Genomic DNA, 19019 nt, shown 5'->3' on the forward strand with positions numbered 1-19019 from the left:
CCTCTCTTCAAATGGATTTTAATCACTCATGCATGAAATATGCATGATATGAGTTGCATGAAATAAAAGAGATGGATCTAAGATTTACAAATATGATAAAACATTGATAATTCTCGGTTTTGATTTTTCTGGGAAGCACATACAATTGCTATTGCTTCGTGAGGATCTGTGGTCACATGAGACGAAAAAGCTTGGATTTGCACAGCAAATTTATGATTAAACTAATATTTTACAGTATGAATTAAATATTGCGACGTTACTTTTGAGCTCCATTTACTTTGTACACTAAAATTAATAGATTTCAATTTTCTTACTATTTAGACTTGATAAATTAAAAATCCATAACTTTGTTATGTCTTGTCATATTTTCCTCATACATCTCTCACTTTTTGGCCTTGATTCAAACGATCAAAGATCTGAGCTAAACCTCTGATTGAGAGTCCCCTTTATAAAAAGTTACATGGATATCCATTTCTATAATGACACTCAATTTCTGTCTATAGCGACCACCCAAGGGAAGAAAAAAAATGTGGTCACTAAAACAGGTGCTCATCACACTTCAATACAAATATTGATTAATAGTGAAAATGAAATGACTTTGTTCAAATCAAATCATGAATTTTCGTTGCATCAGCTAAGAGCAATAAAAATGATAGACAAGGGGGAAAAGACATCTATACATATGAATACATGGGGGATCTGGGACTTGCATAATGATATGAATCCTTCATCTCTTGGTTTTGTACAAGTTGAGCCACTTCCTCTGTCGAGTCTTCCCTCATTCACTCGTATTTCTGCAGAAGCTCCTCCGCCTCTTGCCGTACTTCATTTTCCTGCAGGGAGAGAAAGCACAAAAATTAATTAGATGAAAGTGACATTAAAATAGGGTATTTATTTGCGAGGATCCTATTGGCTGGACAGGTATCAGGTGACACCAAACAATTTTTTCTTTCATGGTTTAAATAAAAAGGTAAATAAATGTATATACTTGACCCACGTTTAGTTAAAATTGCTGTAGTGGTTCTCAAGTTATTGCAACACCTTGAAGTCCAATCTGTTCATCCTTATATGGTTTTACATACTTAAATGGTTTCAAAGTATTTGCAGTTATAGAAGGTGGGGGGGGGGAGGAATAGATCAATGGACAGGTAACACAAACATAATATTATGATTCATGTTTTCAGAGGCACAGAAATATAAACATTTGTTGGTACTGAATACTCAACTTCAAATGTAAAATTCATGATTTTTTTGATTTTTTGCTAGTTTTACTTTCTGAAAAGTAAAACTCTGATATAATATTAAGAGGAAATTTAACCTTGATAGAAAAATCAGAGATGTAGACTGGTGAAAGTTTGAATGAAATCAGACAAAAATTGAGAAGGTTATGAATTTATCAAAGTTGTAATCACTATAGATATGGCTCTTCAAATAGGCTGAATCAGTAATGTCCCTGTAATGTAATGTCGGACAACTTTCTCGTTGTTCCAACACACAAAATGACTAAAAATTTCAATGTTTCAAAAACTTATGACTCAGGAGGGTCTTTTCTCTGTAGAGGAACTATAATACTATGCTATGATATGTTTAGAATTGTGCCTCAAGGAAGAAGGCGCCATGAGCACCGAAAGGTGGACCTGTGCGCTATACAAGTAGCCACTATTATTATTATTATTATTATTATAAAAGAAAAAGAAATATTAATGAATTTTTGAACACGTCAAATGGGAGATTTATCTGCACCTACAGTGTTGTTTGAAATAAAGTAGGCGTGAATGCATGTGTCTACTTTATTTCAAGCAATACTGTACATCACAATCCACTGACCAAACTGCCAATTTGAGATTCGCTTAAACTTAGTGATCTCATATTTCAAATATATATATATCCATAAATTTCATATTATTGATCTGATTCATTTCAAACTTTCACCATTGTGTTTCTCTTATTTATCTATCATTCAAATGAAATTACTATATAAAGAGTTCAATTGCCCTATAAAGCTAATAAAATGCCTGTCTGTGCAAAAAATATTATAAAGTTAAGAACGCAATTTGTCAAATTAAATGATACAACACCTTACACATCAGCTTAAGATATGGTCAATATATAGTTGCTCTACCAAATGTACTTGCTCATCTCATATAATCTTGTTTACATTATTATCATTCAATGAAGACTTCATACGTCATAATACCCCCTTGTACCTGTACATACCTCAAAACTGCTACCGGAAAAGGATATTGCCTTGCGCAAGTACTCCACTGCTATTTCAGGCTGTCCTTTGGCAATGTAACACTGTTAAAAAAAAAGGGGAGATTATACATTAACAAGAGTCTCTTACCACCAATAATGCAATGTAAAAATTCAATTAAAAAATAATATAAATCTGATCTCCATTTACAACTAATTTGTAGGCATTTAAGTAAATCATTAAAAAAAAAAAATGAATGTTGAATTCATTAATAGACGGATTCCAATTAAGAAGAAAGGACCTGCTAAGAGTGCTCTCATCACATTTTTTAGAATCTGATCATGATTTTGGAAAGTGAGGATCTAATCCCCCACAAAATTCTGACAAGCCAAGCAAAGAAATGTTACATATTTTGGAGTGCTGAGTTTAGATCAAACACTCAACGACAAAATAAAGGTTATTTAAAGGGAAAGGGGTAGGGGTCTTTTAATACATTAAAAAAAAATCAATTACAATCAAATAATAGAGGGGTATGGTGGTCCTATTAGCCCCCTGCCCCCCCCCCCCCCCCCACCTTGGATCTGCTCCTATCATCTCTAAATTAATTACAAATATATGTGCAATGCCAGAAAGCAGTTTTCTTAATTTCTAATTAATTTTCAATCATCTCTACTACCTAACTTGACTCCCATGGAAGTTCTTTTCTAGCAATCTGTTTTTCAGGCATAATGATAGACGACAAATGAGAGGAGGAACATTTCATACCATGTCCCTATCCCAGATGATTAAAAACACCAATATGAATATTAGCAAGTTTTTAAACTCTATATCTTATGTCGAATGTCAACACTTAACTCACCTCGGTAGTTATGTCACTTATGGGGTTTTAATTAACAGTGCATTCAGGCTCCTCACTATAAGTGATTGTGCCATCTTAACACACATGATACACAATGGTTTGGCTTTATTTTGGCTTTTTTTAAACAGTTTTTGAGCTACATTTTTTATCCAAAATGTAAACAGGCCAACTTAGGTAATACTTTCCTTGAGTTATTCCCTGCAATTAACGTAGGTACATTCAAACAAATCAAAATGAAAGGGGAAAAAAGTTATAAAATTCTTATGTTCAGCTATATCAGCAGGTACATAACACTCCATCACTAACTATTGGTATGAGTAACTAGTTTTTTAAATTAAATATCAACCAATAACAATTAAAGGGCAAGTCCACTAAACTTGATGCATGCCCATAGAGATCCTATATATACTAGCGGAATTACCCGTCGGTGTATGCCTATAATTTGTGATGATGGGGTGTGCCAGGTGGGGTTGGATGAAACAAAATCACAATCTGAATATCTGCCAATTTTACCTGTAACAAACTGACCTTTTATCAAAGAAATGACCCGGAAATGATTAAAGGGATAAATGAGCAATAAAAATTAAGCTTTTTATCAAAGGGATTGCTGGGGGGGGGGAACTCGGCAGATTTGGTTCCGACAGGGTTGTGCCATTCGGAAGCCACCAAACCTGAACCTGATTTAAGGGTCATTTTTGTGGAAAGGTTATTGGGGGGGGGGGGGAGAATCCACAAAACAAATGTACCCTTTAGATTTGCACTTCTCCACTTTCTCAGTATTGATGCTGACATTAGAATGAGCAGTAGTATAAAAATTATCTCCCTGGTGTAACAGGATAACAAGTTTGGTGTTTAAAAAAAAATAGCCTTCAAATTGTTTACATAAATTATTATTATTTAATAGAATAATAACCTTATATTTTTTGTAAGGTAAATGATGTAAAAAATAATTCATGAAATGGTCATTTGACATCACCAGAAAATGTTGAAGATGTAACCAATAAATGAACTGTTTTCGAGTCGAAAATGCCACCATTATGACAGGGGAGATCCATGCCAGCAGAAAACAGCCGACATGGAACTGTGACAACAGGGCCAGATATTCAGCATAAATTAACCCCATTTAACCCTAAACTACCCATTTACAATGTATGTACAATGTACCACTATTATCGAGCATCAAGGTTGATTGATATTAGTGACCTATTCTATTGTCGTCATTACAATAATTAGGATTTCCCCTTTCATGGAAAAACTGTTGGGAAAATTCAAATATTGGCTGGGAGATTTTACTGTTAATAGAGGTTGTCGCATAGTGATGCCTTCAAAGAAAACCATAAATATCTTTGTGGTTTGAGAAATTTTCAGGATTTTTGTGCATGTTAGAAGGTTAGAACAGTAGAAGAAATATAGAAGACTCCACTCCAAAAATAACTTACTTTCAAACTCATCCAAACAATCAAAATAAGTTTGAGCAAAATCTAATAATAGTAATACGAAAGTTATGAATTTTTAATGACATGAAAAAATTTGGAAATCACAAGACAAAAATTGGCAACTCACTCATGAATCTGTGATGTCATTGGCTCACTATCCACTAATTGTTTTCTTTATACTGATAATATAAATTTCCCATTTTCCCCCTGAGAATCTTATTTCCTCACACCAGCATCCAAGTTATATTGATAGTAATATGTTTGTGTGTGGATGCACTAATATAGAGGAAACTAGATGGAATTTTGACTGCGCGCAGTCGAAAATGATGCCTCCGCCATAGAGCAATTTAAACAAGTTTGGAGTTTAAATCTCCAGTGGTTCTTGAGATATCATGATAACAATCTCAATGTATGGAATTTCATAAGTTGACCTCTGTGACCCTTGACCTTTGACCTACGTGCTCCAAAATCTAATCAGATTGTCTTCCTATGGTGATACACACTATCATTAAGTTTGAAGTTTAAATCTCCAGTGGTTCTTGAGATATTATGATATGGTGATACATACTATCATTAAGTTTGAAGTAAAAATTCTCCAGTGGTTCTTGAGATATCGCGATAACGATCTAAATGTATGGAATTTCATAAGTTGACCTCTGTGACCCTTGACCTTTGACCTACGTGCTCCAAAATCTAATCAGATTGTCTTCCTATGGTGATACACACTATCATTAAGTTTGAAGTTTAAATCTCCAGTGGTTCTTGAGATATTATGATAATCTCAATGTATGGAATTTCATAAGTTGACCTCTGTGACCCTTGACCTTTGACCTACGTGCTCAAAATCTAATCAGATCGTCTTCCTATGGTGATACATACTATCCTTAAGTTTGAAGTTTTTACATCTCCAGTGGTTCTTGAGATATCTTAACAATCTCAATGTATGGAATTTCATAAGTTGACCTCTATGACCCTTGACCTTTGACCTACGTGCTCCAAAATGTAATCAGATTGTTTTCCTATAGTGATACACACTATCACTAAGTTTGAAGTTTAAATCTCCAGTGGTTCTTGAGATATCATGATAACAATCTCAATGTATGGAATTTCATAAGTTGACCTCTGTGACACTTGACCTTTGACATACGTGCTCCAAAATCTAATCAGATCGTCTTCCTATGGTGATACATACTATCCTTAAGTTTGAAGTTTAAATCTCAAACGGTTCTTGAGATATCGCGCTAACAAACTCAATACAAGGAATTTCATAAGTTGACCTCTGTGACCTGTGACCTTTGACCTACGTACTCCAAAATCTAATCAGATCGTCTTCCTATGGTGATAAATACTATTCCCGAGTCTTAAGTTTAAATCTTAAATGGTTCTTGAGATATTGTGATAACGGTCAAACGGGACGGACGTACGGACGGACGTACGGACGGATGTACGGACGTACGGACGGACAACCCGAAAACATGATGCCTCCGGCACCACCTTCGGTGGCGGAGGCATAAAAATCAGTTAAAGCCCAAGTCCACTTCAATTTTCAAATATTATAGCAGGTTGTAAATACCGTAAATCAAAGGTTAAAACTGCCAAATATCACTGGCGTACTTCAATCAGGTGATTTTTAAGAGTGATCTTAGTTTTGGTTATTTTGAGCAAAATATTTAAATTGCCGCACGGATGTGACGTATGCTCCTCACAACGAAAGTGCCAGCAGTATACATTCTGACAATAGGCTATTTTCATAATGTAACCAAATTTAATGCATACACTGTACGTCATTGTGAAGTGCCTTGATACAAACTATTTCATTCACCTGATAAGAATAACAGTATTTCAACAGTCAGAATACGAACTGCAACATTAGGCGTTGCCAGGTAGGACAAACATCATGGCTTGCCCTACCTAGCAACATTAATATATGCATTCTGACTGTTGAAATACTGTTATTCTTATCAGGTGAATGAAATAGTTTGTATCGAGGCACTTCACAAAGACGTATGCATTAAATTTGGTTACATTACAAATCTGTGTTGTGAGGACCCTACGTCACAAAAAAATGCATTGTGGGGGACAACCGGCTCCACTATTAATTTTGTTGTTACTCATTAAACAAAATTATTAAAAATAATAATTTTAATAAACCATTTATATATAAATCAATATCGTAATTATGAATAAACAATATTCAGAAAATAGTGCAATTCTGAAAGCTCGATCATACAAGATTTTGTGAAATGTCATGCACGCAATATGATACAAATCATATAACTTGGGGAAAGGCATGGGAAAATCAAGTTTTGGGGGATTAAAAGGGAAATTAATGGGATAAAAATAAATAAAGCAATTGATAAAGAAGAAAGACCAAGAAGAAAGACCAAGAAGATAGACCTGGAAGCTCGACTGCTGTGTCAGCATTCCTCCAGTATTTGCGGTAAAGGTAAAGTAAAAGAGGCAATGATGTCACAAACTGATAACCAAATCTTCATCATGTTCAAAAACTTTCCTAGCTATAACCTCCTACAATGTATATACATGTATCAAACACAGACAATCTTCTTGCTCAAAAATCTAGGCTACACATCTCATATTTAATTTCATATTAAACTTTCTTAAAACAGCAACAATACTACTACTTTGAGTCTGTTTGAAGAGATTCTACTTCAGCAGGAATGGCTATTTAAAATTTGTTCATATCAAACTGGATAAAAACAACCAAAATATCACTTACAGTGTGTTTGGAATGGCAGGCTATCTACTCTGACATCTTAGCTTTGCCCTCTGAAAAGCAGTGCCCATAAAAACCTTGCAACAACCATTATAGCCAGAACACATTTAAGCAAAATGGCCACACTGCACAAGCATACACCATGCCTTGCCCTAGCATAGTAGCAATGCACTCAAAAGACTCTCATTCCAATAACAAAGAACCTGGCATGTCTTGCCATAGACACAACCAGGTCCATGACAGATGACACAACCAACCTTTAAATACATTCAGAAGCTCTCTACCAATACAATAACAAAGAATGTGACATGCATAAAGCCCTAGAATGATGCTTAACCAACCCAGTAATTTATTCACAACCTCCTTCCATAACAGTGACAAAACACCTGCCAGTGAAAAGTATGCTAATTACTCTGACAAGACACAAAGTACTCTATTTAATCCTGTAATACTGTTGTGTTGAAATGAAATAACACCTGTAGCACAAAAAGCATTAACAATGGAAAGGCAGTCTGTCCTGCCTGTATAATCAAGACAGTCTTTGGATTTGATGAACAATGACAAATACAATTGGTAGGCACCCTATTGGACTAAATTTAGATCCTCTTTGCCTATAGATGATTTCTTCTGAGTGTGGTTTACATATATATTCAATGCATGTATACCGTACATTAAGTAGCGGTGAACTTCAATGTGATGAAAAAGTTAAATTTAGGTATTCATTTGAAAATGGGTGACATAAGGATGACTTCTACCAAGATCGATACAAATTTGCTGTGCAGATTTCAAATTACAGCAACTGCAGAAATCTACACCTGAAAACTTAACAACAAATGCCATCACCATCAGAGAAAAGGCACCTATATCTCTGTCCGAACTTAGAAAACTAAATTGAAGCTATTTGTAATGTATCATGTATGTTTAGATGCACATTCACTTACAGTGTGAAGCCTAGTGCCAAAGGACGATGGATATTCAAACTGCTGTGGGGGGGGGGGAGGGAGAGGGGTTGTGATTGCTGAGTTGGCATTGCTGCATTTCTTCTCTCCAAATATACCAATTTTATAATGCTTATTATCCTCTTCTGCATGAGATTTAGAATTCCCAAACTCACTTTCATTATTCAAAGTTTTCTTATCTTTCTATTGTTAAAATCCCTGTTTTTTAATCAATGAATGTCTTTTCAAGGAATTATCCAGAGCTACAGAGCATAAGCATCCAATTCATAGTCTTCATGAGCAGAGGGGGAGGGAGCTATTTGCATGCTCAGCCCACCCCCCCCCCCCTTAAAAAAAAAAATCTGTGGCCCCTGAACCAATCCAATTATAAGTAAGATTGCGAGCTATTTAGAGTGCAAGCCCTAGTTTACCTGGGGTAATAGTTCAAGCTTTCTAGCCTGCTACTTGCTTTTAAAATTGTATTTATGATTGGGCCATTTAATAAACTTACAAGAGGGTTTAGTTTGTTGGTGTTTAACTTTACCAATTCTCAAAAGTTAATTAGTACCTACATTTTTGAACACCTTTCACTAATGAAAAGGGCAGTTTAGTTCCGTCATTTTTTATTTATTTATACAGGGCTAAGTGATGTGTTGGGGGGTGGGAGGAGTGAACATACCTGCCAACATTTAAAAATGAGAATTAGGAATTTTTGGCACGGTATGCCTTCAAAATAAGAAATCGCACTTGCAGCAGTGCAACTGGCAATACGCGGTAAATCTGTACAAAAAAGCGAATACAAATTCGCTGCTCGATCATGCAGCCATTCAACGCACCCAATACGTGAATTCTCAAATTGCGGCACACGATAAAACATGCTTAATTTGGCTCAAGAACAACAAAAAACAAAACATACAACAACGAAAATTGAAATTTTGAAAAATCAGAATATTCTGAATTTTCAGGTCCTAAACATCCAGAAAATCCAAATAGTCCAGGTTATTCGGAAGGGTTGGCAGGTATGAGTGAACCATGAAATTAGCCTGATTCACCAAAATATCTGAAAGGGAGCTCGCTACATGTATACATTTAATTGTATCGTTGGATGAAGAAAACAAAAATCAGTTTTATGCTCACTTTTGCTGAATAGAATGGGTTGAGATTGGAGAAGCCCGGCCCAAGATCCTCTGCCTTCTCGAACCAAGTGAGGGCGTCATCTAGACTGAGGCTCTGGGACAGACCGAACATCACTATGGCAGCCTTGCGTTGCATCCAGCCTAAGTTGGCAATCTGAAGTTTGCAAGAAGAGACAACTTATCAGAAAATATTCATATTATTTATTAAATATTTGATTTTTTTTTTCCTCACAATATTGATGCACAATTATGAAGCAATATGACTTATTAGATCGAATAATAATACCCCTAGTCCCTAAATTAGGATTCAAAATTGTAGAATCACACAGCTTACTATATGTCCCTCCACTGTTTTTGATGATTTTTTATTCTGGTTTGGTACCCAATACTTGGAAAAAATTTCCAATCGTTCCAGTTCCAAAAATTACAAAGGAAAAATAACCAAATGATTATCGCCCTGCAGCTTTGACATCGAATATTATGAAGTGTTTTGAGAGATCGGTTATTGACATATTTTTTTAAACAAACTAAAAAAATTATGGATCCTTTTCAATTTGCGGACAGACCGAACAGGAGTGTGGAGGATGACGTAGCTTTTCCTGGACTTTAGTAGTGCTTTTAATACTATTGCCCCTCATTGTCTGGCTCATAAGTTGATAAGAATGAATGTAGACCTTGGATTGATTAGATACATTCACAACTTCTTGATAGGTCGAACACAGTGCGTAAAGGCGGGTGGTCATCAGTCATCTACGGTGACTTCATACATAGGTGCCCCTCAGGGGTGTTTCCTATCCCCGGTTTTGTTTTCACTGTATACAACTGTGTAAGCTCATCTTCTTGTTGTAGCATACCGGTACTCAAATATGCTGATGACACCGTAATTGTTGCTCTTTTGTCTGAGCAGGCAATTAATTATTTCTCACAAGTAGACAAATTCATTCGCTGGTGTGATGATCATTACTTAACATTAAACACAACCAAAACAAAAGAAATGGTAATCGACTTCCATTGAAAAGGTACAGACCACAAGAATGTGATCATTCATAATGAGGCGATTGAACAGGTTGGAAACTATAAATATCTTGGAACTGTCTTAAATGACAAATTATCATGGAGAAATAACACACAATCGGTTGAGAAGAAAGCTAACAAGAGGTTGTTTTTTCTGCGTAAAATAAAGTTGACAAGTTTCCATATAGATGCAACAATCCTGACCCTGTTCTTTAATTCAATAATAAAGAGTGTCCTGTTTTTCAATATTATGTTCATTTGGCAATCTCTCAGGCCACGTAAAATAGCACAGCGCATAATTGGGGTAGAATTAGCTTCTGTTGAGTCTCATTGTACTGAGCAAATTGTTGATAAGGTCTGTGCAATCATGAAAGACAATACCCATCCACTTGATTTATTTTATTCATTTAATCGTTCTGGTATCCGACTTCACCACACCCCAACCAGCCTTTCACGATTCAGATATTCATTTGTACCCGACTCTGTTCATAAATTCAACTCACAGGTTAAACGTTAGACTTCTGCGTCAGAAATTAGTTAATACTGAAACTATTATAATTTGAAATACCAATGACCAAGGCTTAATTTTGAAACTCATGATTTGAAGTACCAATGAGCACTTTTGTTGCTTCATTATCTTTTGCATGTATTTGTTCCTCATTTCATCTATTTCTATAAACATGATGTATTTATTTCTTGTAATTATGTATTTTCTTGAATATTACTGTAACGCCAGTGGAAACCAAATTTCTATGTAACTTGTTTGCAAAGACCAAATAAAATACCTTGTATCTTCTATCTTGAAAGTGATTTCAATTTTAACAAGCATTTATATCAAGAGATAATCTGAGCTGTGTGTTTGTTTTTACTTTTGCTCTCATGCCATGTTCTCTACCATTTGGTACTTGTTATTATAAGGCCTAAGGAGAATAATATTTGTATTTGTTTTTTGGGGGAGGGGGTTTATTTTACTACAATACTACACCGTATGGCTGTAAAGGCTCATGAGTGTAAGGTACTAAAAACTGTTTTTGAGTCGAAAAACAGGCCACACAGCACGTCAGTGATTACTGCCAGCAGAAAAAACCTGGCATAAATGCTAAATAACTAAGGCCATTAATACAGTTGAGAGTTGTAGGGTGTTTGTTATTATTACAGGTGCAAATGTTGCAATGTAATGTTAATATAATGTTGACTGTAATAGACTGTAGTGTACATTGTCCACTGGAATTTTCTGCTCACTGCATCCACTAGACCACTCAGCACAGGCTGCTGATATAACCCCACTATCCTGATGTACACCTTTTGAAAGGTTATAGGCAACCGTCTGGCAAGCTTTTGGATTGTTGAAAACAACCACTGTAGAGTTCTGCATAGCATTTCTGTTTGTAATGTGGTCTATTGGGAATGCTTCTTCCCTTGGTTACATATTAATCATTCTTGTGTGCAAGTTTCATGGCAAAAAAATAATCTTCAAGAATTAAACCTCATTTTCTATAAAAAAAAATTATAATGTTACTCAATTGACCTTTGCCCTATGACTTCTAAACTGTATTAATTTCATTATCATATTTGATGATCAACAACCCTAGAGTAAAAGTCTCACAGAATATGGACACACATTTTTCTTAAATCTAATTTGTCCTAAAAATTGAACCGAAATGATGACGCATCCATCATCAGAAAAAGAGCACATATTTACGCCTTGCTCCTGCCTTGCTCCTGCTTTGTGCAAGCGAGATAAAACTTCAAAAATAATTATCAAAAATATTGTCAAAATTTCTACTGATCCTTTTGAAGGAACTTACATTGAAAAGAAACCTGCCATAAAGATGGTTGAGGTAGGGTTCATCTGGTTTTAATTCCAAAGCTCTCCCAATGTGTTTCTAAAGAATAATGCAGAAAAAGAGAAAAAGAGAATTATTAAATGCTGCTTACAAATATTGGCTTGCATGGTGAATGTAGATATAAAGTAGGTTTACAATTGCACCGTGAGAGAGAGAGGGGGGAGAGGGGAGATTACCAACAGTCCTTTTTAGGACTCCCTAAACCCCCCCCCCCTCTCTCTTTCTCTTTAATACATGGTGCAACCGCAAACCTACTGTATAAGAAAATTATTGTTTCTTGTAATGTACTCATCAGCTTCATCTCTCAATTTTACAAAAACAGAATTCACCAAACTGATTCAAATTGAATAAGTTGTCATTGGAGTAGACATGGCTCAACACTACCATGTAACTCTTTATTCTATGGGGTCCATGTTGAGACTTTGAGGGGTCTGTGTGCATTATAGCTATGTTAACATTGAAAAATTAGAGGTCCAGATTTGAACTACAGACTTCTCTTAAGTGTATATAAACTAGATAAAGTCTCATTTTCAATATCCATTTATTATTACTCGGTTTAAACAAAAACTTAAAGTGAACATTTCCAGAGTAGATAATGGTTTGGCACATCCTCCCAGTAAAAGAGGCAGAAAGAGATGAGGAGTTCTATGAAGGAATTTATACAAGAGGAGGAAAAAACAAAAATGAATAAAATAAGAGAAAACAAGGTGAAATTAGATAAGAATATGGAGAGAAGATGATGGTTATATAGTAAGTTGTAGGAAAATAAAAAAGACCTCCTGGGGGGTGTTTCACAAAGACTAAGATTGACTTAAAGTTGGACTTAACTATGGCAGGCCATTCATGCCACTGGTTGCTCTCACCATTGGTCTCTCAATTAAAAATGTAAATTCTGTAGATTTGTAACTACGATTGGTACGTCCCATGAGAAACCGATGCCAGTAAATGATGAGAGAAAATAGTGGCATGAACAGCCTGCCATTAAAGTCGAACTTAGTCTTTGTGAAACACGCCCTGATATCCTATTCTCCTACCTTGTATTCATTTCCGAGAGTAGCTTGCTCAGAGAAAGACACCCAATCCGTGATGATACCCTGAGTGATTGCATAGAATTTATGACTATCAGAACTGTCCTCGTCGAGATCTATTGCACGCTTGGCATGGTCCCTTCCTGTGAGGGGAATAAAGAGAGATATCATTCACAGATTTTTCAAGATGATTATGTGGTAAAAGCAAGTATGAAAATAATAGAGTTGGATGACTAAAGAAGATGATCTTGCTAATGGAGAAGATCTTGATGGAGATGATCATAATAATCATGGTGATGCTGCTGCTGCTTTTATCATTATTGCTATTATTAAATATTTGTCACACATGTGCCTGTGAGGCGAAAAGCAAATTGAGTGACTGGGACCTTTGGGTCTTTCCTCCTGATGATGATGGTAATGGCAAAGATTATGATGATGCTGATGATAGTGATGAATGATAATGATGACGATATAAAAAATATTTCTGTTCGCAGTAGCTCTTTTAAGATTTGGTGTTGTATAAGTGTGATTTTCTCACAGAGATATTGAAGTATTTTACCAGAGCACTTTGGAGCTTTCAAGAGCCAAATCACTAATTACTACCGTACATTTTTATCATGAAGATGATGATGATATCGATGATGGTGATGAGATGTTGATAATCCATAATAACTAATCATAAAAGCCAATCATAATGATAATAGCCTGGATGATGATGAAGATAATGATAATGAAAATGACTTTTACACCATACAAATCCCCACCCCCCCCCCCCCCTTGTGGTTGGAATTTTTAGGTCTTTAATACCTTACCTTCAAATATTAGTCTCTTCCTCTCCTCATCATCACCTTGAGTTCTACAAACTTCAGAGACTAAGATCTTAGCTCGCGTTAACCGCCACATGAATTCTGACTTCGATAGATACTAAAGGGGTAAAAAGGGATAAAGATACACGTATCACTCAAAACATTATATTATCTTTAAAAATATTGATATGTTTGGACACTGGGTAATGCATATATTTTATTTTGAAAGCTTCCCCAAACTTTAAAAAATCATACTACTTATAAGTATTTAAGACTAAGACATCTAAACAGATTATTAAAATAACATGAGATGTGTATAAGAACATTTGCGCCACGGTTACGTATCATGGCAAATCAAACATTTAAGCTTCATGTTCTTGCTTTGTTTGTTTGTTTGTTGGTGAAAGCCTTCATTTTTTTCTTCAAACTTTACATCAAGCACTATTTCTACAAGACAGGAAGAGGAAGGGGAAGGGGGCATTGTTCTCAAGTCAAGAACTGAACGCAGGGAGAATGCAGGCTGATAATCAGATTAATCAGTGACTTCCTACAAGGTCATTCTTACACTCTGTTTACTTCCTGTCTCTGGCTAGAAAGAATTTCTTTTGTTCATTAAAAACAATAATTACAATAAGGCATATTTTTAGCAAACCACAAAATTGGCTAATGCTTCAAAGATGGTATGACTACGAAATATCATCTTAATCTATTGCATTCTCTGTACGGTGCTGAGAGTTGTATTATTATTAGTTGTAAAATAACAAATCAAATTCAAATTACCATGTTGAGTGGGAATGGTCCAATATAAGGGAACTAATAAAATTCCACAGGAATAAAGAGCAGAAATTATGTATTAAAACCCGTTAGGATTTTAATTTCAGTACAAATTCACTAATTTTTTGTTACATCTCTCATACAAAAATGCAATTCCATTTTCTCCTTTTTCAAACAGCTTATGTTATTATTTGTGCACCTATTGCACTTTATTGTCGAGCCTTATTATTGGCTGTAACGGATGCGCCATTGTCCATTTTTAGTTTGATTTATACTTTCATATATTCTTTGTATTTTGAATTGTTATTATGTCAATTTATATGTAATTTTAATGTTTGTTTATATCTGTTATGATATTCCATCTCTTTTATCTTTGTATATATTGTCATAATGATGGAAATAAAGGTCAAAATGTCAAAATTTATTGATTTATTGGCTCATTTATTAATTTATTTAGAGGAGGGAGTACCTGAGACTCTTTTGCCAGCATTCTTCGGAGGGCTTCTTGGTGTTCGGACTGAGAACCGTCAAAGAGTTTGTCTATCTCTTCCAGGAATTCTTGAAGCTCCTCTGATGTTGCTGCTATACTTTGAAACTGCTGCTCAGGAGCATCTCTGTAGAGGAGCGGGTACTCTGGAGTGGTGAATCTGTGTGGCAATTTACAAAATGAGTTGCATGTTTATGAAACAATATTTGAGTGCTGATATTTGTCTCACATGAAAATAAAATATATAAATAATTCAAATATGGAGATTTAAATTTGATAGTGAGAGTTACTTCTGATGAAATAGATACTGTGTGTGTCACTGAAACATGGTTGAACTCTGATTTCTGCGATGGTGAAAGGATGCTGTTAGGATGTGCATCCAGTGATGTCGCACAAGAGCCGTTCCGAGAAACCAAGAACCCAAGGCATCGAGTAGAGCTCATCCAACGGATTGCAGACGCCTTCTGGCAGCGTTTGAGAAGAGACGTGCTCCCGTTATTGACGCCAAGATGGAAGTGGAACATTGATCGTCGCAATTTTTGTGTCGACGATATCGTTTTTGATGGCTGACGCCAACACGTTACGTGGAAAATGGACCATCGCTCGCGTTGGGGAAGTGTATTCAGTATACCCAGTTGAAGGCTACGAACAGTAATATAGCAAGTGTTAATTTAATGTTAATGTTTTTCATGAGGAAAGTTCCCTCATTGGGTGGGGAGGATGTTTCGCCGAGCGATGATTTTTGCTTGGTTTAGATTTTCTCTTTTTTTGCTCTTATAAGCTACCATAGGTTAAGTTCGGCACTGTCGCCATGTTCTTCAGTCAACGCAGTGCACAGTCAGAAATGTAGTCCAGTTTGACTCATTTACCAGTTAACCCGTCAGTTGCCATTCAAGTATTCCCGACGAAGTTTTGTCCCGCCACAGAAGTGAGTGTTTAGATTAATATAAACTGGTATGTGAACTCATAAAACGGAAAATAAGATAGATTCAAGTTGAACTGTAAAACGGACTCTAAAGAACTGTAATTAACTCATTTGCATAATGCACGTGTGGCATTAATTCCAAGATGGCTGCACCTAAAATGGCCGCGCCCATGACACGTACTTTTCGTCTTGTGTTTTTCCAGTTAAATGATAATTGTCAAAACAGAATTACAATATTAGGCAAATATTGTTTTATGTCATTTATAAAGTAAACAGTGTATATTTATAGAAGTCCTGAAGATAAAGGATGTTTATAATTGTGCATGATAGAACCTTGGATTTTATGCAGTTTGTTTGGGTGACAAAAGTTGGTCTTTGGAAATTGATTTAGCTTGCATAAAAGTTGCAAGACACTATTTATTGACTTGGTGAAAGGTTAAAATTTGCACCTCTGGCATTGTATTTAGAGTCAGAATTGAAAGACAGTGTTAAATCATTTTTAAGAGTTAACAATGTAACTTGAAAGGCTTGCTGTAGTGCATGTGTGGATTACAGGAGTAGATTACAGATGTAAATTACAGGTGTAAATTACAAGTTATGCCAGATAGTTTATTTTGTATTGAAGTGTAATCTCTAGATTATTACTGGGAAGTTTTATGTAAGTCAGATATTTAAGTTTAATTCATCAAACAGGGTTAAATTGTATGAAGTCATTTTATAAGACAGTTTTTCTTAGGCGAGCATAAATATGCAAATTAGGTGCCTGTCAAAGTCAGTCGAAGGTCATATAGCACATTTAAAGTGAAGATAGATGAGAATTATCAAGCTTGTGTATGGATGCAAGATAAAGATGTTTACAGTTATTTTGGTTCATGCAAATTGGCAGTGATCTGTTTAAAGGAAAGTCTGGTCGGTTTTAGAAACTCTGAAAGTATGAGTATTTGAAAGTAATGCATATTAGAAAATGCATAAGGTTTTGTAACCATTGGTTACTCTGGATTTTTGTTAGTTAAAGGACGAGGTCAAGATTGACAGTTTATAGAACAAAAGCAAATGTCTTTAAATGAATCTTTATAGGCACAGTTACTTGGTTTGTTCCGATAATTTGGATTATATATTGCATTCTTGTGTAACATGAATGATATACTAAATCTGTCATTGTTATTTTATCTGTCTTTACAGATCGAATAAATAAGCTTCACAGCTTAATATCTCCATTTACGGCTGGACTCTCCAACTTCATTTTTCCCTTTCTTCAACTATTCAACCACCATCATCACCATCATCAAGACATCATCATTACTCAAGTCTTTACTAATTTCATTATCATTATTTAGGTTTATCACATCATCAGAAGCACTTATAAGTTAAAGCTAATCAGTAAACGATAGATCAGTATATTCACCCTTCATTAGCTTCTTCAAAGTCAAGATCTTCGTCTTCATCGCTTGAGCTTTGGTGCAGTGATATAATCTCTGATCCAACCCTCTTCATACCACCGCCCCGGCTTCGAGGCCGAGTATCTCCCGGTGTTCTTGGTCGTCCTCGCCTCCTAACTTCACCATCCGCCTCATCTACGGGCACCGGGAGAGCTGCCCGCAGCTCCCGCCACTCCCTGCGAAGCTCCCTGATGGCGACTGTGAGCTGCTGCACTTCATTTGCACGAGCACGGTTTACCAAGTGATTAACGATAATCGTTCCACTTGTTCCGACAAGAAGGCCAAGCCCGAATTCCTTCCAGTTCATAAGATTTTTCAGCATTTTAAATTCAGAATGCACCAGAGTCTAGGCCTATTATAAGCGAAAAGGAGGAAACAATGATTTGCCCGTCCCGAGTTCGATAGGTCACAGTTCATAATTTCCGCAGTAAAGTATGGCAAGCCGCATGTGTAATACTAACTCCAGGAAGCTCCGACGCCGACGCGCGCCAACTAACTTCACCCCTTCCCCCTCCTCCCCTCCCCTCCTCCCTAAGATTTCGAACATCTCACGTGATCTACCTGTATGGTGTGTCGATCCATGGGGGGGGGGGGGGGTGGTTTCCAACCGTTGAACAAAAACAAAAAATATATAAAAACATGCATAAATAAAATACTAAAATGTAAATAAAAAAGCGGTCCTACTCTTTGCTGTCCTTTCCTTTTCCTTTTCTTTTCGTTATTCACTTTTCCTTTGAACCATAGGGCTGAATGCTGTTGGGAAATAAATCCTGTAGCTCCTATTTTTGATTTTTCCTCAACAAAATGATAAGGTCTCACCGAGATTTGGATTTTGATCGCGAGATTTGAAGTCTCGTTTGATTATCATTATTCCGGGATATATCATCTGAAAAATATTAAAATTGTAATTCCTTTGAAGGGATAAAACATGTAAAATATATGTACGTGTCTTTTTTCTTTTCTTCATCTAATCAGGCCTTTATATCAATTAAAAATCTATCAACGCCTATTTGAAATTTTTTCCTCTTCAAAAGGACGACGTCCTACCGGGATTTGAACACTGATCGCGAGATTCAGAGTCTCGAGTGCTAACCATCATGGGACCGTCTTGATGTTGTGGTGGATATTTGAAAATTGACTTCACAAATTGCCTCTTCCAAAGTTGTGGGGGAGGGAGGGGCATCTACAATAAATTCAATTTCTCCAGAAAAAAAAGGGGCACCAACAACGGGAAAGTTCAAAGCGAAAATATATAATTTTTAGAGATTGGTATATATTGTACTATATACCCCTACTTAGTATCAGGATGATTTCTATAGTGTTTCTCTCTTTACATGGTCAAAGGTACTGCTAAAGCATCATACTTTGCAGTCGGGTATATGGTCTGAATACTCATTAGCAA

General features: G+C 35.9%; 1 protein-coding gene across 1 annotated transcript; it reads right to left on the minus strand.

Moving 5' to 3' along the window:
• Window positions 1-129: 129 nt before the first annotated feature.
• Window positions 130-18051, minus strand: LOC576225 (regulator of microtubule dynamics protein 1). The gene is made up of 8 exons (XM_776554.5): window positions 17584-18051; window positions 15236-15413; window positions 13999-14110; window positions 13193-13329; window positions 12120-12197; window positions 9299-9451; window positions 2218-2298; window positions 130-833 (listed from the first exon to the last, which is right to left on the minus strand). The coding sequence occupies exons 1-8, from the start codon at window positions 17937-17939 to the stop codon at window positions 783-785; spliced, it is 1146 nt and encodes a 381-aa protein (XP_781647.1). The 5' UTR covers window positions 17940-18051; the 3' UTR covers window positions 130-782.
• Between the last annotated feature and the right edge of the window lie 968 nt (window positions 18052-19019).

The sequence above is a fragment of the Strongylocentrotus purpuratus genome, unplaced genomic scaffold, assembly GCF_000002235.5.
Source record: "Strongylocentrotus purpuratus isolate Spur 01 unplaced genomic scaffold, Spur_5.0 spur5_scaffold_5, whole genome shotgun sequence".
Taxonomy (NCBI): domain Eukaryota; kingdom Metazoa; phylum Echinodermata; class Echinoidea; order Camarodonta; family Strongylocentrotidae; genus Strongylocentrotus; species Strongylocentrotus purpuratus.

Coding starts and splice junctions, on each gene's coding strand:
- LOC576225 (XM_776554.5), bottom strand. CDS start 17,939: ATGCTGAAAAATCTTATGAACTGGAAGGAATTCGGGCTTGGCCTTCTT. Junction 12,198..13,192: donor CTCTCGGAAATGAATACAAG/GTAGGAGAATAG, acceptor ATTATTCTTTAG/AAACACATTGGGAGAGCTTT. Junction 2,299..9,298: donor ACCCATTCTATTCAGCAAAA/GTGAGCATAAAA, acceptor TTTTTTTAACAG/TGTTACATTGCCAAAGGACA.